At 51.6% G+C, this 27,601-nt stretch overlaps 1 protein-coding gene across 7 annotated transcripts; it reads left to right on the top strand.

Annotated features, from left to right (window-relative positions):
* The first annotated feature begins 77 nt into the window (after positions 1 to 77).
* On the top strand, positions 78 to 27,519 carry ETV7 (ETS variant transcription factor 7). 7 transcript variants are annotated; one of them, XM_047860025.1, is made up of 9 exons: positions 1,055 to 1,293; positions 1,460 to 1,538; positions 2,204 to 2,333; positions 16,297 to 16,461; positions 16,830 to 16,955; positions 19,055 to 19,270; positions 22,123 to 22,265; positions 24,077 to 24,177; positions 24,291 to 27,519. In XM_047860025.1, the coding sequence occupies exons 2-9, from the start codon at positions 1,533 to 1,535 to the stop codon at positions 24,394 to 24,396; spliced, it is 993 nt and encodes a 330-aa protein (XP_047715981.1). In that variant the 5' UTR covers positions 1,055 to 1,293; positions 1,460 to 1,532; the 3' UTR covers positions 24,397 to 27,519. The 7 variants fall into 7 exon arrangements, with proteins under 7 accessions (XP_047715978.1, XP_047715977.1, XP_047715980.1 ...); XM_047860022.1 differs by lacking the exons at positions 1,055 to 1,293; positions 1,460 to 1,538 and adding an exon at positions 78 to 641 and having other exon boundaries at positions 26,733 to 27,519; XM_047860021.1 differs by lacking the exons at positions 1,055 to 1,293; positions 1,460 to 1,538 and adding an exon at positions 78 to 641.
* Positions 27,520 to 27,601: the final 82 nt, after the last annotated feature.

Raw genomic sequence — 27,601 nt, 5'->3', positions numbered from 1 at the left:
GGTGGGGCTCCGCCGGGCCAAACGGCAGGCAGAGGCGGGGTCAGGGCCAAGAAAGTCACCAATCCCTAAGGGGCGAGGCACCTGGTGCAGGCGGACAGCATCGGAGGACCCGTCCCCATCCGAATGCGGAGACACACAGGGGTGACATGAAGGTGGTCTGTTGCTGTCCTGAGCCCAAGACCAGGGGTTCCTTCGGCTCCCCCGATCCCGCAGCATCTCACCTCCATGCCCCTGGGAACCAGGGCCAGGCTGGCCCGAGGAGGGTCCGTCCACTGGCGGGGGCACGCCGGCAGGACCCACGCCTCCGGGCTGGCAAGCAGACAGCGCCCGCGGCTCTGCTCCCGCAAGGGCCGGCCCCTGCCTCCCCGGAGCCCGCCGGGGCGGGAGTGGAAGCCGGATCCCGCTCTTTCGTTTTCGTTTCCCGGAAGGATAGAGATTACCGGAGCGCCCTTGTGAGCCTGCTCGCCCGGGAACCCGAGGCCACCCGGCGCTTCTCTTCTCGAAAGAGATTTCCTCCTAGGCCACCTTCCAGTTTTGGGAGTCGAGTTAGGGGTTGGGGGAAGGAGGCCCAGCAGCCGCAGCCGGCGGAGCGCTCACGACGGACAGCCGGTGGCTCCCTCACCTCTCCACCTGTGATGCAGGTAAGAGCCCAGCGGCTGGGCTGAAGCCCGCAGTGCGCAGTGCGCGAACTGAGCCTCCTGCCCCCCATCCCTTCTCCGTTACCTCAATCAAGTTCCATACTCATTTTATCAGAACTTTTTCCTGGCTGGAATCTCGCTTTCCAACACATAACCAAACTTCACCCTCCATCCCTCTCTCGCCGGCCCTCTCTCCTCCTAACTCACCTCCAGCCCTTCTGTGTTATGTACTGCTCCTCCACACCTTCTTCTCACCCCCGCCATCAACCAGTTGTGATGTCCCAGGAGGTTCCTGCACAAACCAGACCCTCACAGCTGGCAAACGCGACCGCGGGGGCCTCCCCCCACCCCCCTCACTCCTTAGCAGTCCCTCCGCCTTTGCCGCCTTTGCCGTATTTCCCTAGCAGCCTCAGAACCGCCCCAGAGCTGGGCTCCCTCTTCTTCCCACCTCCAAGGCCTTTCTCCACCTCCTCTCTCCATGATCAAGTTTCAGATACATATCCATATTTTATCAGACCTTTCCCTGGCCTTCCTGCTGAGGCCCAGACCCCTCTCAGTAGCTCCCTGGCTGGCATTTCCCAGGCAGTTAAAACCCCGGAATTGGCTGGTATTAGAATGCTTGGAAGAGGGTTGAAGAGTCCACGAGGGGCTTCCTGTGAGTATCAGGCCCTAGACCCTAGACCCTTCTCCAGCCTGGCAAGCCCTCCCTCCCTTGGAGGCTGGATTACCTGGGAAACAGCACCCATGGGAGCAGGGGGGCTGGGTCCCAGCCAGAAATGCCCTCAGAGCTACCCCAAAAGTTGTCAAATCCTCCTCTGCAGGCTTCTGGAGTTTGCTGTGTGGCTCCAAATCCCCAGTCTTTCACTGCAGGTTGCCCTCCTCAGACACCAAGAGATGAAGGTAATGCTCTTGAAGATCCTAGATCGGGAAAATGACTTGCTGGGACTGGTTTCACTTTTGCTTTTCACAGGGTGGCACCTGTGACTGGGCATAAGTCCCAAGGATCCTCCTGTTTCTACAAAATCCTGTCACTTTTGTCATGCCCTCATCCTAACGGATGAACCGAATACCTCTGGGGCGAAGCTGGTTGTAAAATTGTAAAGATATAGGCTTCCCTTGGTGGGACCTTGGGATTTAGAAATTTATCCTTCCCTTTTCTCTCTTGAAAACAGCATTTACTTGGTTGCTTGTTTATTTCTGACTTCAGATCTTTTTATCCTGGCCCCTCAGGTCCCCTGTGTCCTCTCACCAAGATCCCAGAGAGCATCCCTAGGCTCTTAGATTTTCAGCGTACAATCAGATCTTGGCAGGGGAGCCTTCTGGTGGGGTTCGGCACATTCGTGAAAAACTTGAATCAGAAAGGTGAAATTGATCAAGTGCCCACTGCGTACAAGATGTCGAAGGAACCAAGCTGAAGACATACACGGTTCCTGCCTTTAAGGCAGATGCAGAGATGGTTGCTCTTTCCATTGGAAAAAAAAAAAAAAATCTTAATACATGTAAGGATGGCTGAGCCTTCACCAAGAAGGCTCTTCTTTGACTGCCCTGGCTTTTCTACTTTCTAGGAGGGAGAGTTGGCCAGTTTTTCTGTGAGCCCTGAGGCAGCCACACCACCCCCAGGCACCCAGGCCAAATGTGAAGCTGGAATGGACTTGCTGGGTGAAGGGGGAATCTGCAAGCTGCCAGGAAGACTCCGTGAGTAGAGGGGAGGAGAAAGGCTGATGTTTTTATATTTTTTATTGAAAAAAAATTTTTAAATGTTTATTCATTTTTGAGAGACAGAGAGACAAGATGCAAGCCAGGGAGGGGCAGAGAGAGAGAGGGAGAGAGAATCTAAAGCAGGCTCCAGGCTGCTGAGCTATCGGCACAGAGACTGACATGGGGCTTGAACCCATAAGCTGTGAGATCCTGACCTGAGCCAAAGTCAGATGCTTAACCAGTTGAGCCACCCGGGAGCCCCAGAGGCTGATGTTTTTAAAGGACATAAATGTGACACATGGACTTCTTACCCAAGAGACTACCTTCCCTCCATTTGCTATTTCTTTGCTGGGTTTTCTGTAACTTTTCCTTGGTGAGGAAGTCAGAGGAGGTCAATGTGAATTCTCACTGCGGTGAGGCAGCTGCCATGGTCAAGGGTGAAGACGAGAAGTCTCCTCATTAGTAAGATGAGGGTTGGGATCAAATGAGCTATGGGGTCTCTTCCAGCCTAAAGACAAAGGATTGGGGATGTTGCCAATGAGGAAGCCAGATGAGGTGAAACAGTGAACCATAGTTGTATGTATGTAGAACTCTCTTTTAAATGATTATGCTTCATTTTTACTGTTCCTAAAGTAGCATATGCTTATTGTCAAAAATTGGGAAATGGCAGGGAAGCAGAAGAATATGTAAAACAATCAAACCCACCCAAGGAGAGCCATGGGAGACATATTGGCCATATCTTTTTATTTCATTTTCCCGAGGAAACTCCTAACCATAGAACAGGCTGTAGATTGTTTCAGTTGCCAGAGCTGAGGGGTGGAGAAGCGAAGTGACATGCTCCAGAGCACATGGGCTCTCCATGCTAAGGCCAACCCTTGGTCCTGCTGATAATCCTCTAAGAGATTTTTAAATGTACTTCCTAAGCCAAGGGAATCATAAGATAGGCAGCAAGCTGACTGCCAGTAGGAGGTCTTAATCTGGGGCGGGGGGAGGCGGTTCTTGGGGCGGCTGTGGGCGGGTACATCTGACTGGGATTGTGAAGCATCCAGGCCACTTCTTGCTCGGCTCATCCAGGGGCTGGAACACTGCTTAACTGATTTCATACCCTTCTGATTTCCTGGCCACAACCTACTTTTTGAGCTGCTGACAGGACTGAGCAGCGGGCATGACTTCACAGGCCTTGGGGGGACCTGGCTGCCTTTGCTGGAAACAGTGTGGCATTCTCTTAGCGAGGAATGCAGCCTGTGGGAAGACGGGGACTCATGGATACGAGAGAACCACAGAACATGGGTGCCCTCACGCCTCAGAGCAGCAGTGGAGGGAAGCGGGAGTGTGCTGTGGGGACAGGGACAAGGGGCTCTGTGAGGAACCTCTCTTGTTTTGTCTTGTCCGAGTGCAAGCCCTGACCGGTAGGTAGCTTGGAGCTCAGGGCTGTTCCAAGGAGATGTTTGGCAACAGTTACATAGAGGGTAGGATTTGGGTTCTGTTCACAACCCAAACCGTGGTGATGAGGAAAAATGGGACTTTGGGGACAGAGCTGAAGACCCTGAGTGTTGCTGTGAAGAAGGACCTTTGATGACATCTCATGGCAGCTGAGGACACCAAGCCTCAGTGGTGGTTGGGGGGGCTTATTTGCAGGTCCCACGAGGCCCTCTATCATCCCCCGTTACCTCCCCATATTCAAAGTCCACTCTCCTAACTGGCACACCAAGTCCTAGAAGATCAACACTGCAGAGACCTGAGGTGTCCCTCAGGTAATTCACTTGCATTCCAAATAAGGAAATTGGGGGCCAGAAAGTTGTGTTCTGCCCAAAGTCAAGTAACCTTCAGTTACCTCCCTCTTTTGGGGTGCCTAGCTCAGAGTTACTGGGTAAGAGGATATAAGAGGAGTGGGGCTTTAGAAAATGTAGTCATCACCTTGGCAAATACAACGACACCAGACTTTTCATTTTTTGAGGCCCGTTTCGGTGGGGCCGCTCTGAGTCGGTCACCAGGTGTTCCTGCACGTTTCTAGTGACAAGAATTTCCTCTTCTCTTCAGCCAGCCTGTTCCCTGGTTACTCAACTCAGGGTGCCGATTTAGACCTCCTGGGGTACTAGTCCTACTGCCTCCGGCTACATTTCTCCAGAAACAGGCCCTGAAGTACTTCCCCACAGAGGAGCGAAGGACATCCAATTTATTTATTTTTTATTTGATTTGATGTTTATTTATTTTTGAGAGAGAATAAGAGTGCGTGTGCGTGCGAGCTGGGGAGGGGCAGAGAGAGGGGGACAGAGGATCTGAAGGAGGCTCTGGGCTGTCAGCACAGAGCCTGATGAGGGCCTCGAACTCGTGAACTGTGAGATCATGACCCGAGCCGAAGTCGGACGCTTCACCGGCTGAGCCATCCAGGTGCTCCTGAAATCCAACTTAAATGTAAATTGTACGGGGGCTCACTACCAGTGGGGACCTGTGGGGGACAGTGAGAGCACACCCTGAGCTATCCCAGCCCGGGGGGAAGGAAGCTGGGTTTTCATTCACTTGCCTCCCATCCGTGATGCGGTGAGGCTGCTTCCACTGACTCCACTGCAAACTGAAAAGACCCCCTTTTGGGAAGGAGCTAGCAAACCCAGCCGGCTTGGCTCGGCTTCATCCCCACCTTCCCTTTCCAAGTTGCCCTTTGCGCTGGCTAAGTCAGGTGCAGAGTCAGGTGCTGACATTCGACATCTGGCGGCCATCAGAGAGTAGAGGTGAGAGCCAAGGGCCATGGGCAGGGCACCAGCAGCGTCCTCTGTACTTCTTAGATTTCATGACTCATATTTACTTCTGAAAGTATTCAGGCAACAAGTCCTGGCCTTTGGTAAATATCTAGCAGTCTTCCAAGACTGGGAGCGCTAAATGACTCATTTTCCTGTCAACAGCGTCCCAGATGAGCGAACTGCTGACCCCCCCCTACCCCCCCCCCCCGTGAGGGGTTGACCTTTCAGACGGCTGTGGTGATGTCATGCCCCTTTCTTACATTTCTGGAAATTGAGTTTCCCTCTCTGGGCATCTCTCTGACATTTATCCCCCGTCACCCACCCCCCTTCCCTCCTCCACCTCCAGCTCCTCTTCTCATCAGCAGGGTGATTTGCCTCAGCAGGAAGGTGAACGAACAAAACAAATCTTGCTTAGCTTTGTGAGTGGGTGCCAAGTGGCGCACACAAGTTCCCTGCAGAGCTTACGTTTCCGTGTTTGTTTGCCCGACAAAGATGTGCGGTAGAGCAGGGCAGAGTCCACTCTGGGGGTGACTGTCCTGTCTAGTGACAGGAAGGGGGCTGAGACGGAGGGGCTGGATCCCCCAGGCTCTGCACGCACAAAAGGAGACTCACAGTGAGGCTTCCCTCTGCGGAAGTGGAGAGTGAAAGGGGATTCATACCTTCCCTCCCCCAGGCTGCATCCATGAGGGTCTCCCCAAGGTCAGGGGTGAGTCGGGAGCCGTGAAGGCAGTACAGGCCCTGGGACCACTTGCGGGAGCCGGGCTGAGGTCCCAGGGAGGGTCTTGGGGGCGGTGATGCAGCCTCTAGGGACAGCTCGGGGGATTTTGGGGAGGCAGTTTTGAGATGGTCACCAGCACAGCCGCGTTTGAGGACAGAGAAACTGAGACTCTGTGCAGCTAGCGGCCAGATGGGGCCTCATGCCTCAGACTCTCAGTTCCTGGTCCTGAGCTGCCACATTTTCCTGGAGCTGATTCTCTGGGGAAAAAAAAAAAAAAAAAAAAAAATCTCTGTGAACTTCCCACGGTTGACTGCAGAAGAATTGAGATCTCTGCGTTTAGAAATTGACTTTCAAAGCTCCTAGTTGTGAACAAGCCACGGGCGGAGACCATAGAGCGCCACGTCTGATTTTCAGACGTCAAGGGCAGAGGGAGGACACGTTTCTGCAATGCCCTCGCAGCATACAACACGGGAGAAGGTCCCTTGGGGTATTCCGACAGGTGTTCATGCTGCTGCTCAAGTTCATAGCCTTCACTTATAGAGAGTCCCCAGGCACTTATGTTAATGTGTACAATTCTTTTTTTTTTTTAATTAATTTATTTATTTTGAGAGAGACAGAGAGTGCCAGTGGGGGAGGGGCAGAGAGAGGGGGAGAGAATCCCAAGCAGGCTCCGCACTGTCAGCATGGAGCCTGATGCAGGGCTCCAACCCATGGCCATGGGGTCATGACCTGGGTCGAGATCAAGAGCGGGATGCTCAACTTGCAGAGCCACCCAGGCGCCCCAACAGTCAATCCTAACAGAGTGGCTTCCTGCCATCCTAGACCAGGGCATCTCGAATTTTCGTGTGCACGTGAGTCTCCTGGGAGCGTTATAGAAATGCAGATTCTGATTCGGTAGGTTTGGGGTGAGCCTCTAGTAAGCTAGGCCTCTAGTAAACTCTTGGGTGACACCACTGCTCCCGGAAATACATTCAAGGGCCGCGTTTTATACAGCTGTGTCCTAACAGTGCTTTCCCAAGTGTTTGGTCAGGGCAGACAGCCCCTCCTCTGCTGTCCTGCCTGCCCCTTCGTTGCGGTGTATTCAATAAACTTCTATCTTCTTAAAACAAAAAACGAAGCATTTGGCCAGGACGAAGGAGTAAAATCAGTTTAGTGGGTCAAAATAAGCATTTTTAAAAAAATGAAATAGAACAGGGCGCCTGGGTCGCTCAGTCAGTTGAGTGTCCGACTTTGGCTCGGGTCATGATCTCACGGTTCGTGGGTTCGAGCCCTGTATCGGGTTTGCCCCTGTCAGCGAAGAGCCTGCTTCACATCCTTTGTCCCCCTATCTCTCTGCCCCTCCCCTACTCATGCTCTCTCTCTCAAAAATAAATTTTAAAAAATTAAAAAAAAATTTTTTAATGAAATAGAACATTTCACAGTACATCATAAAAAGTAAAGGTAGCTGTGATCTCATGAATACTTTGTTTTGGCTCGTTATAAGTACATGCTTGTGTGGGTCATGATGTAAAATGCATTTTTTTTTTTTTTTTTTTTACTGCGGGTTGCAATTAGAATGGTCTGAGGAACTGCCCTAGATCAAGGCAAGAGAAGCAGTAAGTTAGGTGGAAGCCGGAGCCAAGGGAGAGGCGGGGTGGGGTGGAGTGGGGAGGCTGGAGACTAGAAGTGGGTGTTTGGGAAGCTTTGAGTATTGACAGTGATGTTGTCACCTGCCAGTGAAAGGGAATATGGCAAACAACAAACGGATGGGAGATTCCCAAAGCCAGCAATTTCGGGACAAAGAGCCTCCTGCTCCCTAAAGTCGGGGCCTGGGCTAGACCATGTGCATCTCTGTGCAGACTGAAAAGACCCGTCCTCTGGGAAGAAGCCAAGCCAAACCCAGCCAGGGCATGGGTTGGCTTCTCCCACACCCTCCCATTCCTTCTCTCTAGTGGTACCTTTGTGTAGGACACCACACAACCGTATGCGCGGGCCCTGCCCCACGGCCTGGTGACCATAAAACTGAATGTGGTTACCAAGAAAAGCAATATCAGCCAGGACGACCAGGATAGACAATAGGGTGATGGATTTGAGGGGACTCCGGACAGACAGTGACACTCAGTAAACCACGGAAAATGGCGATTGCTAAACTGCAGTCATTGTGGCAGAGAAACCAGCTAGTCCCTCTATTTCCAGGCGGGCTCCACCAATGAGGATGCTGATAATCATAATGAATACTATTTGCTGAGTATTTACTCTGGACCAGGCATTGTGGCGGGCATATCATACGCACTGATTGAATACACTTAAATAGGACTGGAGAGTGGCTTCTTTTATTATTCCTACCTTACAGATGTGAACACTGGGCTTGGAATCGGGAGAATTACCTTCTCCATAGTCACCCCCCAGGAAACTGGTGGGGCTGGGATTCAAACCCAGGTACCTCCAAACCTGCGGCTGTCACTTAGTCTGAGCAAAAGCCTCCAATGTGGGATGATGACAGCTCCCATTTTTAGAGGACTGGCCAAGCACTTTACCGTCTCCCACGTTCCTCCTGGAACCCTGCCAGGGAGGTAGAAGCCAACTGTTAGTTCTGATTTGATTGTTAAAGGTAGGCCCAGCTCTGTTGTTCTGGAAGTCACTCTGTCTAGCAGACTGTGGGGGTGTGGTGAGGAGAGTACCCGGGAAATAGCTTTGATCGGGGGGGAGGGGCAGCTTGAGGCGGCTCTTGAAACAAGGACAGAGGAGTGTTGACTTGCTGGGGTGGAGAGTTGAGAGCCATGTCAGTTTCTTTTTTTTTCTTTTCTTTTCTTCTGTTTTGTTTTCTTTTCTTTTTTCTTTTCTTTCTTTCTTTCTTTCTTTCTTTCTTTCTTTCTTTCTCTTTCTTTCTTTCTTTCTTTCTTTCTTTCTTTTCCTTCCTTCCTTCCTTCCTTCCTTCCTTCCTTCCTTCCTTCCTTTTTTTAAGTTAATTTAAAAAAGAGAGAGAAAGCACAAGTGGGGGAGGAGCAGAGAGAGACGGAGAGAGAGAGAATCCCAAGCAGGCTCCACACTGTTAGTGCAGAACCAGATGCGGGGCTCGAACTCACAAACCGTGAGATCATGACCTGAGCCAAAATCAAGAGTCAGACGCTTAACTGACGGAGTCACCCAGCCGCTCCGCCACGTCAGTTTCTTGAGCAAAAGAGTGAAAGGGGTGTTGTGGGAAGAGAGACCTGGTTGGGGTGGGACTGGGGGGGCAGAGAGGGGTAGATCAGGATGCCTGGAAGTCTTTCAGTGCACTCATGTAGGCCATTTATATTTATTGAGCATCGACTATGTCCCGGGCATTGCTGTAGGTGCTGGAGAGAGCAGTGACTGAGACTGGCAAAGTCTGTGGTCAAGGAGTTGACATTCTAGCGGGGGCTGCAGTGACGACATAAGGAAGCTGAAAGCTCAGTGATAAGGGCAGTGGAGGGAGATGCAGCCCAGGATGGGGAGGGGGGCCTTCAAGTCCCACCCTGTTCTGGGTGTGCATGGGAGACAGTGCTAACTCTTTAGGGAGATACTCAAACCCCCCAATGGTGTCTTGGATACACAGCCCCTCCGGCTTCCCCTTCTAGGGTCTCTGTCCAGATCTGTCCCAGAAGCTTAGAACTAGCCAAGCTGGAAATCCCCAGGGAGCCAGTGGCTGGGGCAGGGAGAGGAAAGTGATATCAGGCTGGAGTCTTGAGAGGCAAAGATGGTTGGTGTGAGGAACTGCAAATACAGTGGGTCACAGCCAAGAGAGGGAGAAGCATGGGCTGCTCTGGGGTGAAGCCCCTGGGTGTGGTTGTACCAGTAAGGGGAGACTCAGTTGGGCTCATCCCAGTAACCAGGTCAGGAAGATGTCTTGGAGGAGGGGGGGCGGTGGGCACCTTAGATCACACCGGCCAGCAATTGCTGAGCTCTGAGGTGTGCTGGGCCCTGTGCCAAGCACTTTACCCGTGTCACCCCAGCTAACAGCAAGAGCTCCGCTCACCTTGGAAAGTGCATACGACCTGCCAGGCCCTGGTCTTCAAATTGATTATCTCGTAGAAGCCTGTGACAGCCCCACGTCGCTAGTACTGTATTTGTCACCCTTGATTTGCAGGTGAAGAAATGGAAACACGGTCATTTAGCCAGCTTCCAGCTGGCCTGGCACCAGCTTCGATCCTTATTGTTGCATGGTTTTCCTTTTCCTTTTTTTTTTTTTTTTTTAGGCATACTTTACATACAGTCATGTGTACAAATCTTGAGTGTACAAATGCTTATGCATGTATACACTTGAGCAGCCACCACTGAGATCAGGAGCTAGAGCATTTCCAGCACCCCAGGAAGGTGCCTTGCGCCTCTCCCCAGGCCACTCCCCTCCAAAGGGCGACCACTATTCTGTCTTCTCTCCCTAGACTAGCGTCTATTCTTGATTGTGTTTTTACATCTGGCTTCTTTCCTTCACCGTAGTATCTGTGAGCTTTAATCCACGTGTCACATGTAGCAGCCCCTTGTGCTCTGTTTTATGGTCGAGCAGCATTCCATTGTCCGCAAACATCACGATTTGATCGTCCGTCCTCTGCCTGATGTTTCCAGTTCTTTTCTACTATGACTAGAGCCACTGGACATTCGCATACACGTCTTCCGGAGGGCGTATTCCCACCACGGCTCTTAGGTCTTCACTCAGGGGTGAGTTGCTGGATTGTACAGATGTAGCCTGGGCTCCTAACCCCTACGCCACCCTGCCCCTCAAACAGCACAGTAGCCCAGTGAGGCAGTGTTTTATCTCATTTCACAGAGGGGGAAATTGAGGCTAAGAGAGTCTGAGCAGCTTGTAGGTGACTTGGCTAGCAAGGGGCCGAGCTGGGACCCAGATCCTGGGGTTGGAGATTTAGCCCAGAGCTGGGTGGCTCATCCGAGCTTGGAACTTGGTCCTTCCCTGGGGTCTCGAGTCCTATTGGAAAGCCTTTTGACCTGGGGATTCTTTGAAGACATAAGGAACAGGAAGGTCCCTTTTCTGTATTTATTGGACCTGAGAAGCTGGCAGTAAAGGGATGAAAGGTGAGGGTAGGAGTGAGCAAGAGGTAGTGAAAGAAAAACCAAATCCCACTGCAGGGTGATGACAGGCTTCATTTTCAAGTGCTACTGTGGGACCTCAGAGTCCCTCGGGGACAGCATGGGAAGTCCCCCGCCCATGTCTCTGGACCTGGTAGCAGGACCATACCTGTGGTTGATACTGTCTGCCAAGTTCACGATGTCCCCGCCTTCGTGCAGTGTTAGTGTTTCCATGGAGGCAGGACAGTGAGAGGGGTGTGGGATCCATCCCAGCCCTCTGGCCACACACGGGACAACGCACCCTTCTGACTCAGGATCATAGTTTTGAATTTTCAGGTCGACAGCCTCCAAGATCATGGAATAGGCAATCCCACAAAAAAAATGCAATGGCCAGTTGGCCCCCAGAGCCCCAGAAGCCCTGGCTGGCTCATAGGCCTGCCCCTGGCACTCCTGAATCTCACTGTCGGGTGGCCTCCAGCTTTCACACCACGCAGCTTTTGTGTCTCGGTCACTTCTGCAGCCACTGGACTGACCTCCCTTGGAGGCTCCTCATTTCTATTTCCATCAGCCAGGCATTCTGTTCCCTGCATTCCTGCCAGCTGTGGGCGCTATCGTTCAAATGATGTCTCACTCTTCTCTGATTGTGCCTGTCGGGGACCAGTGAGGTGTCACGTCCTGCCACATGAGTATTAGTGGATTTGTTCTACTGCAGAAGTTCTCAATTGGCAGTGGTTTTGCCCCTCTCCCTTGGGGACATGTGGCAATGTCTGCAGACATTTTTGGTTGTCACTCTTGTTGGGCAGTGTGTGTGTGTGTGTGTGTGTGTGTGTGTGTGCTGCTGACATCTAGTGGGCAGGGGGCCAGGGATGCTGGGAAGCATTCCACAAAGCTCAGCACAGCCTCCACAGGGAGGAATTATCAGGTACAAAGTGTCAGTAGTGCTGAGGCTGAGAAATCCTGCTCCACCGTGAATTGCTGGTAAGATTTTTTTGTCTTAAAAAAAAAATCAGTGTAGAGATGCTCTTCCTCTGTGATAGACATTAGCCCTTTTAAAAAAAATATTTATTTATTTAAATGTTTGTTTATTTTTGAGAGGGGGGGAGAGACAGAGCATGAGCGGGGGAGGGGCAGACACACACACACACACACACACACACACACACACACACAGAATCCGAAGCAGGCTCCAGGCTCTGAGCCGTCAGCACACAGCACAGAGGCCGAAGCGGGCTTGAACCCACGAACTGCGAGATCATGACCTGGGTGGAAGTTGGACGCTTAACCGACTGAGTCACCCAGGCATCCCAGCCCCCCCCCCTTTTTTTTATAATGTTTATTTATTTTTGAGAGAGAGAGGGAGAGTGAGAGAGTGAGAGCAGGGGAACGGCAGAGAGAGAGGGAGACAGAATCTGAGGCAGGCTTCAGGTGCTGAGCTGTCAGCACAGAGCCTGACGAGGGGCTCAAACACGTGAACCTTGAGATCATGACCTGAGCTGAAGTCAGATGCTTAACCAACTGAGCCACCCAGGCGCCCTGACATTGGCCCTTTATCTGTTATCTGCATTGTAAATATTTCTCTTTATTCTGTCCTCTTTTAATTTCGTTTATGGTGTCTTTTACCACACACACAACTTACGTAATCAAATGTATCTTTCACTTGTTACAGCCTCTGAATTTCCTGTCGTGGTTGAGGGCTCACCTACCCATGTTTAATGCATATGGGTTTCCTATTTCCACCTAAAAAAAAGACTTTAGGGGTACCTGGGTGGCTCAGTTGGTAAAGTGTCCGACTTCGGCTCAGGTCATGATCTCACGGTTTGTGGGTTTGTGGGTTCAAGCCCCATGTTGGGCTCTGTACTGACAGCTCGGAGCCTGGAGCCTGCTTTAGATCTGTGTCTCTCTCTCTCTCTCTGCCCCTCCCCTGCTCACTCTCTCTCTTTCTCTCTTTTGAAAATAAATAAAACATTAAGAAATTTTTTTCTAAATAAAAACAAAAGGACTTTATTTTTAAGGGGTGCCTGGGTGGCTCATTCAGTTGAATGTCTAACTCTTGGTTTTGGCTCAGGTCATGATCTCAGGGTTCGTGTGTTTGAGCCCCACATTGGGCTCTGAACTGCCAGTGCGGAGCCTGCTTGGAATTTTCTCTCTCCCTCTCTCTCTGCCCCTCCCCTGCTCCCATTCTCTCTCCCAAGATAAATAAACTTTTTTTAAAAAAGTAAAAGATTTTATTTGAAACATTAAAAAAAATTTTTTTTTAATGTTTATTTATTTTTGAGACAGAGAGAGACAGAGCATGAACGGGGGAGGGTCAGAGAGAGGGAGACACAGAATCTGAAACAGGCTCCAGGCTCTGAGCTGTCAGCACAGAGCCCGATGCGGGGCTCGAACTCACGGACCGCGAGATCATGACCTGAGCCGAAGTCGGACGCTCAACTGACTGAGCCACCCAGGCACCCCTTGAAACAATTTTTAATGTTTTTCCATTTTTGAGAGAGAGAGACACAGAGAGACAGAGTGTGAGCAGGGGAGGGGCAGCTAGAGGAAGACACAGAATTGGAAGCAGGCTCCAGGCTCCGAGCTGTCAGCAGAGAGCCCAACAAGGGGCTCAAACCCACAAACCACGAGATCATGACCTGAGCCGAAGTCGGATGCTCAACCGACTGAGCCACCCAGGCGCCCCTAAAAGATTTCATTTTTAAGTAACCTCACACCCCATGTGGGGCTCGAGCATACAACCCCGAGATCAAGAGTCACATGCTCCATTGGCTGAGCCAGCCGGGCACCCCCTATTTCCACTTCTATTCAGGTTTCTATTGTTGTATTCATTAGGTCTTAATCCACGTGGAACTGCTTTTGATAAATGGTGACAGGTGAAGATCCAAATATATTTTTACCAGGTGGCAAACCAGTCATGGTTTTACCCTGTCTTAACCTTTCCCACTGAATTAAAATCCCATCTCTATCATGTATTAAATTTACACACACACGCACGCGCGCGCGCGCGTGTGCACGCGTGCAAATATACACACATCTCCTGGCTCCTTCTGTCCCAATGATACTTGCCAGTCTTAGGTAACAGCATCAGATCTTGATGGTGCTGCATACCGCAAAGGTCAGTTGCCACTTCTTTTTTTTTTTTTTTTTAATTTTTTTTTCTCAACGTTTATTTATTTTGGGGACAGAGAGAGACAGAGCATGAACAGGGGAGGGGCAGAGAGAGAGGGAGACACAGAATGGGAAACAGGCTCCAGGCTCCGAGCCATCAGCCCAGAGCCCGACGCGGGGCTCGAACTCCCGGACCGCGAGATCGTGACCTGGCTGAAGTCGGACGCTTAACCGACTACGCCACCCAGGCGCCCCGTCAGTTGCCACTTCTATTCTTTTTTTTCCCCTTAAATTTTTACTCAATTTCAGATATTTCTTCTTTATTATTCCTTCTCAGGTCCCAAAATAAAGTAAGGGGAGCCTCTCCTTCCACTCAAGCCGGGCTGTGTTGCCCTGCTTTCTGCGTTTGTAGCCTGGAGCCCCGTCCCTCTGTGCAGCTGAGCAGGAATGGTCCTTAGTCATTGGTTGCCTCGCTCCTGCCAGCCTCCCCCTGGGCCATGTCCCCAGCTGTGGCATAGTGCCTGGCACATGGCCAGTGCTCATTAGATATTGGCTGAATCGATGATCAAGCAGATGCACGTTTTCTTTTTTGGTAAACGGGAAAACTGGTTTTCTCTCTTGCGCTAATTTGGGACCAAGGCAGTCACAGGTTGGTTTAGTCTTTGGACAGTTACCTCCTCCGTCTCAGTTTTCCTACCTGTCACACCAGCCCTGATGAGCTGGGCGCCTTCCGCTGTCACGTGGCCAGGGTCCTGACAGGGCTGAAAAGCTCTCGGGAGGACAAGAACCACACAAAGTGCAGCACCAGGCTGCCATCACAGTGGGCACAAGGCTGGGGGGCTCCAATACGTTTAGGGGCCCACAAAAATGTTCTGACTGCTTTTAAAATCAAGAGAGGGGCACCTGGGTGGCTTAGTCGGTTAAGCTTCCAACTTTGGCTCAGGTCATGATCTCATGGTTCATGAGTTCAAGCCCCACATCACGCCGTGTGCTGACAGCTCAGAGACTGGAGCCCGCTTCGGTTTCTGTGTCTCCCTCCCTCTCTGCCACCCCTCTCCTGCTCGTACTTTGTCTCTCTCTCTCTCTGTCAAAAATAAATAAACATTAAAAAAATTTAAAAAATAAAATGAAATCAAGAGAAAAAATATGAACTTTTAGGCAGAAGAAAACGTTTTAATATATCACGATGCACTCGTCTTTATGCAATGCAGTCATAAAATATAATTTTAAATATTTTTTAGTGGAGGAAGGGGCCTAGGAAGGCAAGACTCCCAAGGGTCCAGGAAGCCATAATGTGGCCTTGTTAAACACAACCCAGATTAGTGGGGTAAATATTTGGCATTGGTTGCCTCATAGACCCAGGCGGAGTAGAAGCATAGGAAGGAATCAAATAAAGCAACTGCTTGTCTGGGTATTTCCAGAGAGAAGAACACACACGCTGAAATGGGTGTAGGAGACTTTCTTGTCCGCTGGGCAGTTCCCTGAGCAAGCCCAGACCTGAGCTGGCTCATTAGAGCTGAAGGGTGCGGCAGCCAGACAGACCTGGATTCTGGGCCCGGCCGTACCTTGTGCTACCTGTGTCACCCGAGGCTAGTCACTTAACCTCTGGGAGTCTCAGCTTCCTCATTGGGAAAACAGTAACGGCAACACGCGTTCTTTGTAGGACCGTTTAATCATACATGCAATAGGTCAACACCTGTTTAGGGAGCACTTCCTATGGTCCAGGCACCGTCCTGGGTGCTGAATACATACAACAACGTGCCCCAGCACATCCCGCCCAGTGCCTGGCACATAATAGTTCCTTAGTAAACATTTGCTGAGTTAATAGTTGGAAAGCAGGCTGGGCTGGTAGGAGGAGCCACCAAAAACAAAATAGGCAAACACAGGGCACCTGGGTAGCTCAGTCGGTTAAGCGTCTGACTCCTGACTCCAGCTCAGGTCACGATCTCACCGTTTGTAAGTTCGAGACCCATATAGGGCTCTGTGCTGACAGCACGGGGCCTGCTTGGGATTCTCTGTCTCCTCTCTCTCTGCCCCTCCCCCTGCTCATGCTCTCTCGCGCACGCTCTCAAAAATAAAGAAACTAAAAAAAAAAAAAAAATAACTGAACACAAACATAAGGCATAGATAATGACAAACCTAAACATGTACGTCAAATGTAATGACAAGGAGAGTAAGGTGCCAGGAAGGAAAAGAACAGGACGTGGTGACAAAGTGGGGGGCAGGACAGAAGAGCATCTGCTCAGGTGTAGCGTTCAGGGTGGGCTTCTCGGAGGAGGTGACACTCCTGAAGAGCAAGCATGAGCGATTATTGAGGGGAGAGCCCTTGCCCCCACCCTGTGCCCTTTCCCAGTCCCTGTCCTCACGCTGGTTGCAGGCATCCAGCCGGCACTCTGGAGCAGGGAGGACGTGCTGCACTGGCTGCGTTGGGCCGAGCAGGAGTACTCTCTGCAGCGCACGGGGGAGCACGGCTTCGAGATGAACGGCCGAGCCCTCTGCATCCTCACCAAGGATGACTTCCGGCTTCGTGCACCTGGTTCAGGTCAGGGAAACTCGCTGGCTTCCCTCTAAAACGTGCTGACAGAGACCCAGGTAGGCCCAGGGGGGGATGATGGACGCACTGGTTGGAGGAGCTTGCTCACCTCCCAGCATGGCAGATGTCCCCTTTTCTGTAAATGTTTCCCGGGGGGGCCCTCGCTAGAGCGGGCCTGCAGGAAGCTGTTTGGCTGTTGTTTGCAGAGTCCCCAGTGTCCTGTCCTGCTGTCGCTTCCCCTCCCCTTCCCCGTGGCTCTCATCTCCCCTACCCATTTCCATCCTGCCACCTCTCATCTCGTCTGCGTGAAGCTGTGACTGACGCCGGCCCTCCCCTGAGAGGCAGGTGACTGACCTGCCCCCTGCCCCCACCCCCAGGTGACGTCCTGTATGAGCTGCTTCAGTACATCAAGACCCAGCGGCAAGCCCTGGTGTGTGGGCCCTTTTTCGGAGGGGCCTTCAGGCAGAAGATGCCCCCTCAGCGCTGCCCCTGCCTCCTGGAAGGTGAGGGAGGCTCTTCTCGGAGCTCTGGGACCTCCCCTCAGTCGGCCTCTTTGGGAGGGCAGGCCTTCCTCCAGGCAAAGGAATGGAAGAGGCAGCTGTGTGGGCCAAGCCCCCGCTTCCCTCTGCCCTGCCTCCTCAACCCTCACCTCTGGCCCCTGTGAGCCTCCTGGCAGCCCTCCAGGCTGCAGCCTCCCATCTCCTCAGTTCTCTGCTCTCCTGTCTAGCGAAGTGTTGTTTTCTGGTGTCCCTATTTCCTCTCCTCCTGATCTCCCTGTGGAAATTGCTCTTGTCAGGGACTCTAGAGACCTGAACGTGGGGATGTCCGCGTCCAATGTTGGTCCTTATTCACTGTCACCTCTCGTGACCGCCCCGCGGACTCTTCCCTTGGCTTCCAGAACACCCCACGGTCACTCCTTCTCAGCCTCTTGGCTTCTCATTTTCTCCCCTACTTCTAAATGTTGGGGTAGCCCCAGACTCAGGGGGTCTCTCCTCTATCTGCACTCAGACCTAGGTAATTTCATGTAGTATTGGGCGTTTATACCATCTGGTACTGATGATTCCTACAGATACCCGGACCTCTGTGAATTCCAGACGTTTGCACCCCACACTTCCCCTGGAATGTCTAATGGACATCTCAACCCTAAAAGCTCCTAAAGCAAACACCTGATTCTTGTCCCTCCCCCCAACCCTGCTCCTCTCCTGGGCTTCCTTGTCTCAGCAAACCGCAGCTTCATGCTTCCAATTGCTCTGGCCAAAACGTTGGATGTCACTTTTGATTGTTTTCTCTCTTTCCTGCCCAAATCACAGAATCCCAACCATCAACAAGTCCTGTTGACTCGACCTTCAAAATCTATCCAGGGGTGCCTGGGTGGCTCAGTTGGTTGAGTGTCCAACTTTGGCTTAGAGCATGGTCTCGTGGTTTGTGAGCTTGAGCCCCGCATCGGGCCGTCTGCTGTCAGTGCGGAGCCCTCCTCAGATCCTTTGTCCCCACTACCCGCCCCCCACCCCCGCCCCTCCCCTGCTCTCTCTCTCTCAAAAGTAAATAAACTTAAAAACATCTATCCAGAACCAAGCCATTTCCCACACCTCCACTGCTGTCCGTGGCCCAGCCTCTATCACCTCTAGAGAACCTCCTCACTGGTCTCCTTGCTCTGCTCTTGACCTCCTATGATCTATTCGCAATAGAGCAGCCAGAGAGATTCATAAGGCAGATCGTGTCGCTTCTCTGCTCAAAATCTTCCAGTGGCTCCCATCACACTCAGAGTCAAAGCCACAGTCTTTACAATGACCTCCTGCCCTCTGCTGTCCTCTCCCGCCCCTCTCCCTTTTGCTCTTGCTGCTTCAGCCACTCTGGCCTCCATGTTCATGGAACAAACCAGAGACACTCCTGCCTCAGGGCCTTTGCATTCACTGCTCTCTCTGCCTGGCATTCTCTCCTCTTGATACCCACATAGCTCACTCCTCTACTTTCTTCAGATGTCTGTTAGATGTTAACACGTCAGTGAGGCCTTCCCTTACCATCACGTAGCTCTCTATCTTTCCTGGGATTCCCTATCTGCCTTAGAGTGCTTTATTCCTGCCCCCCGCCCCCCACCCCATTGTATACTCTTTCTATTTTCTTTTTTATTTCAACCATCTCCCTCCCTTTCCAATCTCCCACTCCCCCACTGCTAGAATATAAGCTCCATGAGGGCAGGGGCTTGTTTTGAGTTCAGTGATATGTCCCCAAGAATTTTAGAACAATGCCTGGCTCACAGAAGGTTCTCAGTAAATATTTGTTGGGTGGATGGAGAGGACAAAGGACTGAGATACAAGGCACCTGGATTCTGGATGTGGCTCTGTCACCCCTTGGCTTTGCAAACAACTTTACAGATGAGGGAACAGGTTTGAGAGATTATGTCACTTGCCTGCTGGGAGCTGGGGTTAGACTGGGCTGTCTGGCCCTCCCCCATGTCCTCCGTTGCCTCCCTGACCTTCCAGCTGGGAACTGGACGGACGAAAAGCATTAGGAGTGCTGCCCCACGGGGATCCCAGGCATGCATGGAGGGGCTGGGGGAGGCCCTGGGCCCGCAGAATCAACGGTGCTCATCTGCTTGCAGAGGGGACTGGGCGACCTCAATTGGCCCCCCGAATGGGTCTCCTGCAGCAGCCACCACACCTGGGGTTTGCCAGCTCCTTGAGCCACCTGGCCAGGTGGCCCCTTGGCAGGGAGGACTCCCTCAACGTATCTCACTGTTCAGAGCTCAGCTGCAGGGCTGAGGGAGCCTGCTCCTCCCCCATGATGCCGGAGGCTCCCATTGATGGCAGGATCGCTGGTGAGTAGGAGGCTTGTGTGCCCCTGGCCAGGAGGGAGGAGGCCAAGTCCCAGAGGGTTATGAGTGACAGGGAGGAGGGTTGTTTCGAGCTGGGTGATGAGAGGGTCTGTGCTGGGCTATTGGAGTGTGGGGTGACTGTCCTGTGTACTGGCCATAATCTAGCCACAGCAGTCAGGGCTGCCCAGGATTGCCAAGCCCACCCTGTCTCCAGTTCAGCCAGTCCTAGTCAGACAGTGAGCTTGGCACGGGTGAGTATTCCGCTCCTTTATTTTTTTGTTTTTGTTTTTAAAAATCTGTTTTTTAATTTTCTATATATTTTATTTTAGTTTTTGGTTAGATATTCAGTGAAATTTCTTTTTTTCTTCTTAATTTAAATCCATGTTAGTTAACATATAGTGTCATGATGATTTCAAGAGTAGAATTAATGATTCATCACTTACAGAGAACACCCAGTGCCCCTCCCAAATGCCCTCCCTAATGCTCATCACCCATTTAGCCCATCCCCCACCCAACACCCCTCCAGCTACCCTCAGTTTGTTCTCCGTATTTGAGAGTCTCTTACGGTTTGCCTCCCTCTCTGTTTTTATCTTATTTTTGCTTCCCTTCCCCTATGCTCATCCGTTGAGTTTCTTAAATTCCATAGATGAGTGAACTCATATAATATTTATGTTTCTCTGACTTATTTCGCTTAGCATAATACAGTCTAGTTCCACGCACATTGCTACAGATGGCAAGATTTCATTCTTTTTGATTGCCGAGTAATACTCCATTGTATATATACACCACATCTTTTTTTTTTTTTTTTCAACGTTTATTTATTTTTGGGACAGAGAGAGACAGAGCATGAACGGGGGAGGGGCAGAGAGAGAGGGAGACACAGAATCGGAAACAGGCTCCAGGCTCTGAGCCATCAGCCCAGAGCCTGACGCGGGGCTCGAACTCCCGGACCGCGAGATCGTGACCTGGCTGAAGCCGGACGCTTAACCGACTGTGCCACCCAGGCGCCCCTTCTTTTTTTTTTTTTAATGTTTTTATTTTATTTTTGAGACAGAGAGAGACAGAGCATGAGCAGGGGAGGGGCAGAGAGAGAGGGAGACACAGAATCTGAAACAGGCTCCAGGCTCCGAGCCGTCAGCACAGAGCCTGACGCGGGGCTCGAACTCATGGACCGCGAGATCGTGACCTGAGCCGAAGTCGGAAGCCCAACCGACCGAGCCACCCAGGCGCCCCTACACCACATCTTCTTTATCCGTTCATCACTTGATGGACATTTGGGCTCCTTCCATAATTTGGTTATTGTTGAAAGTGCTGCTATAAACATTGGGGTATACGTGCCCCTATGCCTCAGCACTCCTGTAGCCTTTGGATAAATTCCTGGTGGTGCTATTGCTGGGTCACAGGTTAGTTCTATTTTTAATTTTTTGAGGAGCCTCCATAACTGTTTTCCAGAGTGACTGCACCAGTTTGCACTCCCACCAGCAGTGCAGTGCAAAACGTATTCCTCTCCTTTAGACGACGTGGGGCTCAAACTCACAAACCTCGAGATCATGACCGGGGCCAAGGTCGAACATTCAACTGACTAAGCCACCCTGGCTATTTATTTATTTATTTATTTATTCATCTATCTATAAATGGTTGGGTGCTTCCTATGTGCCACGTGCGATTCTGAGGCTTGTATTTAATCCCACGTTGGCTTTTTGAGGCTGGTCTTATTAGCCCCATTTTACAGGTAAGGAAAATGAGGCACAGAGAGGTTCAGGGGCTCCCCCACGATCGATCACACTGCAATAAGTGGCAGAGCTGGGACATGAACCCAGGCGGTCTGGCTCCTTCTACATTCATCGTTAAAGGGTTGACTAACAGGCTGCCAGACAGACTGACAGATAAACGGGCTGCCTTTCCAAAGGTGTGTTGGTTAGCCATGGCAGAGTAACTCCATTTATTCTAAGACACCACAGAGGGGGCAGGAGCCTGGCTTCTGGATCAAAAACAACTGGGGATCACTGAGACACAAGTATTTGATCTTTTACAGAACAGTGCTTAACATTCTTTGAGCACTTACTCTGTACCAGGCACCGTGCTAAGGAGTTTGGGATATATTATGTTACTTAATTGTCATATCATCCCCTACAAGGAAACTGTGGCTCGGAAGAGGTTAGGGAACCTGCCTGAAATGACCCAGCCAGGTGGCCCAGGTAGGGGGACTTAAGCTTTTGTTCCCAGGCTCCCTCTGCCGCTTGCTCTCCATGATGGCATGTTTGATATTCCCAGGCCTCTCACCAGGGTGCTTGACAGGATGGGTTTAACAGTTAGACTCCTTGGTCTGCCTGCCGCTGAGGAGCTCCGTGCCCGGGACATGTCCAACCCCTCTCTGAGCCCAATTCTTTATGTCTTCCTGGGGATAAAGGTAGCCATTTCCTAGAGTTAAGGCGAATCAAAGAGACAATAAGCCCCCACAAGTGGCTGTTTCTTTTTTTTTTTTTTAATTTTTTTTTTCAACGCTTATTTATTTTTGGGACAGAGAGAGACAGAGCATGAACGGGGGAGGAGCAGAGAGAGAGGGAGACACAGAATCGGAAACAGGCTCCAGGCTCTGAGCCATCAGCCCAGAGCCTGACGCGGGGCTCGAACTCACGGACCTCGAGATCGTGACCTGGCTGAAGTCGGCCGCTTAACCGACTGCGCCACCCAGGCGCCCCACAAGTGGCTGTTTCTGGTAGTATTGTCGTCTTGACCATCCTGCCGCATGGCTGGGCCCGGGCCTTATGAGCCCCAAAGCACCTTACTAATTAATGCCTGTCCTCACAGCTCCAGGAGAGTGCCCTGTCCCTACCCTCTGTGCTCTATTGCAGATTGCCGGCTGCTGTGGGATTATGTGTACCAGCTGCTCTCTGACACCAGGTACGAGCCCTACATCAGGTGGGAAGACAAGAACGCCAAGATCTTCAGAGTTGTGGATCCAAACGGGCTTGCCAGACTCTGGGGAAACCACAAGGTAAACCTCAGCCGCCAGGTGGGATGACCTCCACACATCCAGAAGAGGACAGGGTAGGGGGTCAGAGTGGACCCATCAGCACTAAGGGATGGTCCTCAATGGACGGGGGCTTCACCAGCAGCTCCAGATGTGTCGGGATGGTTTTATTTTAGGAGCGACTGAGGGACAGGAAGTTACTTCTTGAGGATGGGGAAGTTCAGGGATCTTGCCTTCTACTTGTTTAGCCCTTGAGACCTTTTTAATTTTGTTTAATGTTTATTTACTTTTGAGACAGAGACAGAGACAGAGTGTGAGCTGGGGAGGGGCAGAGAGAGAGGGAGACACAGAATCTGAAGCAGGCTCCGGGCTCTGAGCTGTCAGCACAGAGCCCGAGGCGGGGCTTGAACCCACAGGCCACTAGATCATGACCTGAGCTGAAGTCAGACGCTTAACCGACTGAACCACCCAGGCGCCCCATGAGACTTTCAAAGCATGTTTCCATGAGTGGTGCCACGTCTGCTGCGGGGCGGCTGGGCCAGATGAGGAAACTGGTTTCCGGGGGGCAGCTGGGGTAGAAATCCCGGTCTCAGGCCCTGCGGGAGCATCAGGCGTCAGGGCTGGAAAGGCCTGGGAACCCCTGGGGCCAGCATTCCCAGTGTGAGGGACGCCTATACCTAAAAAGGGCACCTGCCAGACGACTTTAGGTGGTTGACTCCAAATTCTAATAATTAAGTATTTATTTTAGTAAGAAGGAAGATGAAAAGTTTTAACTACGATGTCAGTTTCTTGATTGACACTGGTGATATAAAGCAAGTGTCCTTGTCTATAAATAAAGTCATTTAACTAAAAAAGGAGCCTTAAAAAAAAAACTATTAGCAATAATGGTGATCTACAGGAGATGGCATTTCTTAAAATGGCATAGCGTTTGATTGCTAGGCGCTGCTCTGAGAGCTTTCCCCGTAGTAACTCATTTAATTCCCAGGTGACGTCATGAGGTAGGCGTCAGAGGGCAAATGGAGGCACAGAGCAGTTTTTCCCAGAGTTTGCAGGCAGTGGATGGCAGAGCGGGGGCTGAACACAGAGAGTGTGGCTCAATGCTCCCCTCTTGTTGCCTCTCAGTGGTCTGGGGGCTGGAAGGATGCAATGGACTAAAGTTTGGGCGTGCTTACCTGGTCCAATCCCCAAATAGTACCGGGAGGGAAACTGAGGCCCAGAGAGCAGCAATTCCATTCCATGAACGTGTACTACCTGCCAAGCATTGTGCTAAGTGCTCTATGGATTAGCTAATTTAATCCTCAAACAAACCTGTGGGATGGATGTTCTTATCCTCATTTTATAGCCAGGGAAACAGATGCAGAGAGGTAAAGAAACTTACCCGAGGTCACGCAGCTGCTTTATGTTGACCCCAAAACCCAGCCTCTTTGCCCTTCCTCTGCACTGCCCACCCCTCAGAGAGAGAAGAAGGAAATACCTTGGCTAAAGTCACGCAGCTTGTGGGGAGCTATTCTTACTATATGCCCCTTACCGAGCCGGCCGTCGTCATTTCCAACTAGATATATACTTATTTGTTACTACTTGTGACATTGGCTATTTAAAAGCAATGTGTGAGTCACTCCTGCCCCATGGTTCCCAGCCCCGTATTTGTCCTCCGACCTTCCCCTGCCTTTCTCCTCCCAAACTCAAGAGAACTCTTGTAACCCCTCACAGAACCCTGGGCTGAGGGGCTTAAGAAACCATCCAGTTCGACCTGCTCCTTTCCAGGTGTGGAAACCAAATCCTGGAAGGAGCAAGGTAGGGAGCGGAGGGTGACGTGGGACTGCTTTGCCTTCTAGAACCGGGTGAACATGACCTACGAGAAGATGTCACGTGCCCTGCGACACTACTATAAGCTGAACATCATCAAGAAAGAGCCTGGGCAGAAGCTCCTGTTCAGGTGAATAGCCTAGGGGCCGAGGTGAAAAGGGGAAGCAGGGCTGGGCTTGGGTGGGCTGGAAACTCTCTGCGGCTAGGGCAAGGGCTGATTTGCTCCTGGGGCCCAAATTCCAGATTTCTGAAGACACCCAGGAAGGTCGTCCAGGACAGGGAGCAACCAGAGAGCCCGGAGCAGGGCAGGTTGGATTTCAACGAGGAGATGCTGCAAGTCTCTCCCTGAGGGGCAGGTGGATTCTGGGTACCAACCGAGTCTCCCGGGAACGCACCTGGCCGCACGGTGGCCTCCTCCTCCCTCCCAGGGCAGCAGGGATCCCCAGCAGGTTTTGCACTCAAGGGATCACAGCTGTTGTCTCTGACCTCAAAGCTGCCTGGGCACCTGGGAGGCTGGGAACTGGAACGCCTCACATTCAGGACATGGTCGGGGGGCATCATTCTTCGGTAGGGCAGCCCTGGAGCTCAGTGGAGGGCAGGGAGTGATCCCTCTCTCTGCCCTACCCCTTGCTGCCTGCCCAGCTTGGGAGTGAGAGCATCCAGCCCAATTCCTTCAACTTATAGAAGAAGGAAGCGGAGATCCCTTACTGGACCTCAGTTTCCTCATCTGTGAAAGGGACGAGCTCATGACAACCTGACCTCAGGGGGCTGATCCTGGCTGGGAAAAAGGAGTATTGTTTTGTCAGTCTTAGTAATAATAATGGTAACTGACATTTAAGTGTTTACTATGTGCCAGGCCTTGTGCTAAGGGTCCTTCCTATAATTTATGTCATTCAACTCACACTCCAAACCCCTGAAGTTTAAAGATGGGGAAATGGAGGCAGAGGTTTGCAGAGCTGGGATGTGTCTCCAAAACCCAGTGCTATTACTTGGTTGGTTGGCTGGTTTTAGTGACTCTGAATGTATTGGGCACTTCTCAAGCAGAGGCCGTGGCCCTACCTCTCTGCCCTCAGCGTCTCTGCTGAACAGTTCATTTCACTTGGCCCAACCTCCATTTCCCGAGTTTTCGGAACTTTGGTGCCTCTGTGACAGTGACCGAGTGAAGATCTCCACTCCCTCTCCACCTGTGGTTTCCTGCCGCCCGTTCCTGGACCTGCCGTGTGACCTTGGGCAAGTTGTTTCATTTCTCTGGAGCCTCAGGCTTCTCAGCCACAAAATGCAGAGGCTAGTCCTGCCCTGACCTCTCAGCATTGCAGGAAATCTTCCTAAGACAGCGTCTGTGACATGCCTAGTGGGCACCTGCTCTGTAAGGAGTACGGAATCCGTGTTAGCCAAGAGGACTCTGCAAACCCAGAGCTGCTCTAAAGCAGGGAAATGCCTCTGTGCTATGGGTTCAGCTTCTCTCTGCTCCATACCCCCCCCCCCTTCCCCCTGCCTCCAGACTGGCTGGAGCCTCCCGAGGGGGTCAGAACCTCTGCCCGGCGACCCGTCCAGTAAGGTTTGGGGGAGAAAGGGAAGGGAGTGTTTTCACTTCGCTGAAAACAGAACTTCTTATAGTCACATCTTCTTTCTTGGAAGGAGGAAACCACTCCTGCCTCTCGTCCCCAGCAGGCCAGGAAATCCCCCTTCTGGCTGAGCCTGAACTGGCTTTGAATCACTGTGCAGAAACTGATAAGGATTCTCAGACTTTGGCCCTCAGAACTGTGACCACTCTTGAGCGGGGCTTATGTCCTGGCTTAGTTCCCCGCACCCCCCCCCCCCCCCCCCAGCCGGGGCCCTCGACAGTTCCACACCAGAGGAGGCCGGGCAAGTGGCCTTGTCCAAAAGGTTCAGTAAGAAAATCCTTGGCCGCTGTCATCTTCCTTCAGACTGTTCCATTTCCTTGACTTTGTTCCAGGATGAACCCATGCCCCATAGCTTTTCTCATCCTCTTTAACCCACAACTACACAACTGGGCTGGGAAAGACTGTCACAGTCAGCGTGTCCAGACTCCTTTTATTGATAAGGCAACTGAGGCCAGAGAGGGGGACTGACCTGCTCAAGGACACACAGCCCAGCTCAGCCTGCTGACTCCTAATGGGGTCTCATCGGTTACTTCTTCCAGGGAACCGCTGGCAATCGCCTGGGGATGTGTTTGTTAATGGTTGTTAACAGCTGCTTATCCCAGTGATTGTGTCTTCTTCACCCAGGGGGTGATGAATCTCACCCCAGTGCTGGGACCACTGGGGCCTGGGTTGGGCAGAAGTCTACCACCCCGGAGGAGCCTGGAGCCCTGGCCTCTCCACTCATTCCTGGGGAGGGGGATCTCCACCCTTTCCCCATCTCCCCAGGCGCTGGTCTGGGACATACACCTCGGTGACGGTGACGGTGACGGGAATGAAAGGAATTCATTCAGCCCTTCCCTCCACCAGCATCAATGGAGCACTTGCTGTGTACCTGGCGTCAGGGGAGGCTCTGGGTTTACATCCAGTTTTTACATAGTCGGATTCTTGAAAAGTGATGGGTCACTGGAACCATGTCAGAATGGGCTTCCTCACAAGTGATTTTACAGAGCAGGAAATATATGCTCATGATTTGAAAAAGTAGCCAGCCATGTCTGTCTTTTTCTTTTTCTTTTTTTGCCAGATACTATTAAAGTCAACAGTCGATAAACAATTTATTTCAAAAGTGTGTGTGTTAAGAGGTTCATTAATGAAATAAATGACACCAGTCACTCTCTCCGTCCGGTCAAACCACTTACCACACTAACCCAGGAGCACAGGCTCCATTGTTCTCCATCTTCTCTGCTATGTGGATTCTCGCCAACAGTCTTTTTCCCTCGCAAAGAAATTCCACACCCCCCCTGGCTTTACTGAGGGATGATTGACATGTAACACGGTGTACGTTTGTGACGACATCTAGCGCTTCCTTCAACCCTGGTGACTCTGCCGCACTTCGGGCTCCTCGATGCCGGCGACCCATCATCTCTCGCGGAGGAGCCTAGTGGCGACGACCTTTCTTGGCTTCTTCCTCTGGTCCCTCCCCATGAGGTTAATCCACATTTTCTACCCAAGTGTTCTCTCTGAAGTTTGTAGACATGAACAGAAAACACGTACGTTTCCAGAGTAAGGTCTTCATACCCCCAACTCTCCAGCATCTGGCGGTGAACGTGAAGGTGCTCCTGGCTCAGAAGGAGTCCGGTCCCCTCCTCTGTGCTGGCTTGGCCCCTCACTGGGACTTCTGGACTCAGCTGCCACAGGGATAGCTCCACGATTTAGGGGAAGAGTTTAAAAAGTATGTTGTTCTGGGGTCACGTGGGTGGCCCAGTCAGTTGAGCATCTGACTTCTGCCCAGGTCGTGATCTCGCAGTTCAGCCCCACGTGGGGCTCTCGGCTGTCAGCCTGTCAGTGCAGAGCCTGCTTCAGATCCTCTGTCCCCCTCTCTCCACTCCTCCCCTGTTTGCACCCTCCCTCCAAATAAATAAACATTAAAAAAAAAGTATGTTGTTCTGGGGC

Source organism: Prionailurus viverrinus, chromosome B2, assembly GCF_022837055.1.
Source record: "Prionailurus viverrinus isolate Anna chromosome B2, UM_Priviv_1.0, whole genome shotgun sequence".
Lineage (NCBI taxonomy): Eukaryota > Metazoa > Chordata > Mammalia > Carnivora > Felidae > Prionailurus > Prionailurus viverrinus.
The sequence above is the reverse complement of the archived record's forward strand: the minus strand, read 5'-3'. Positions and strand labels throughout refer to the sequence as shown.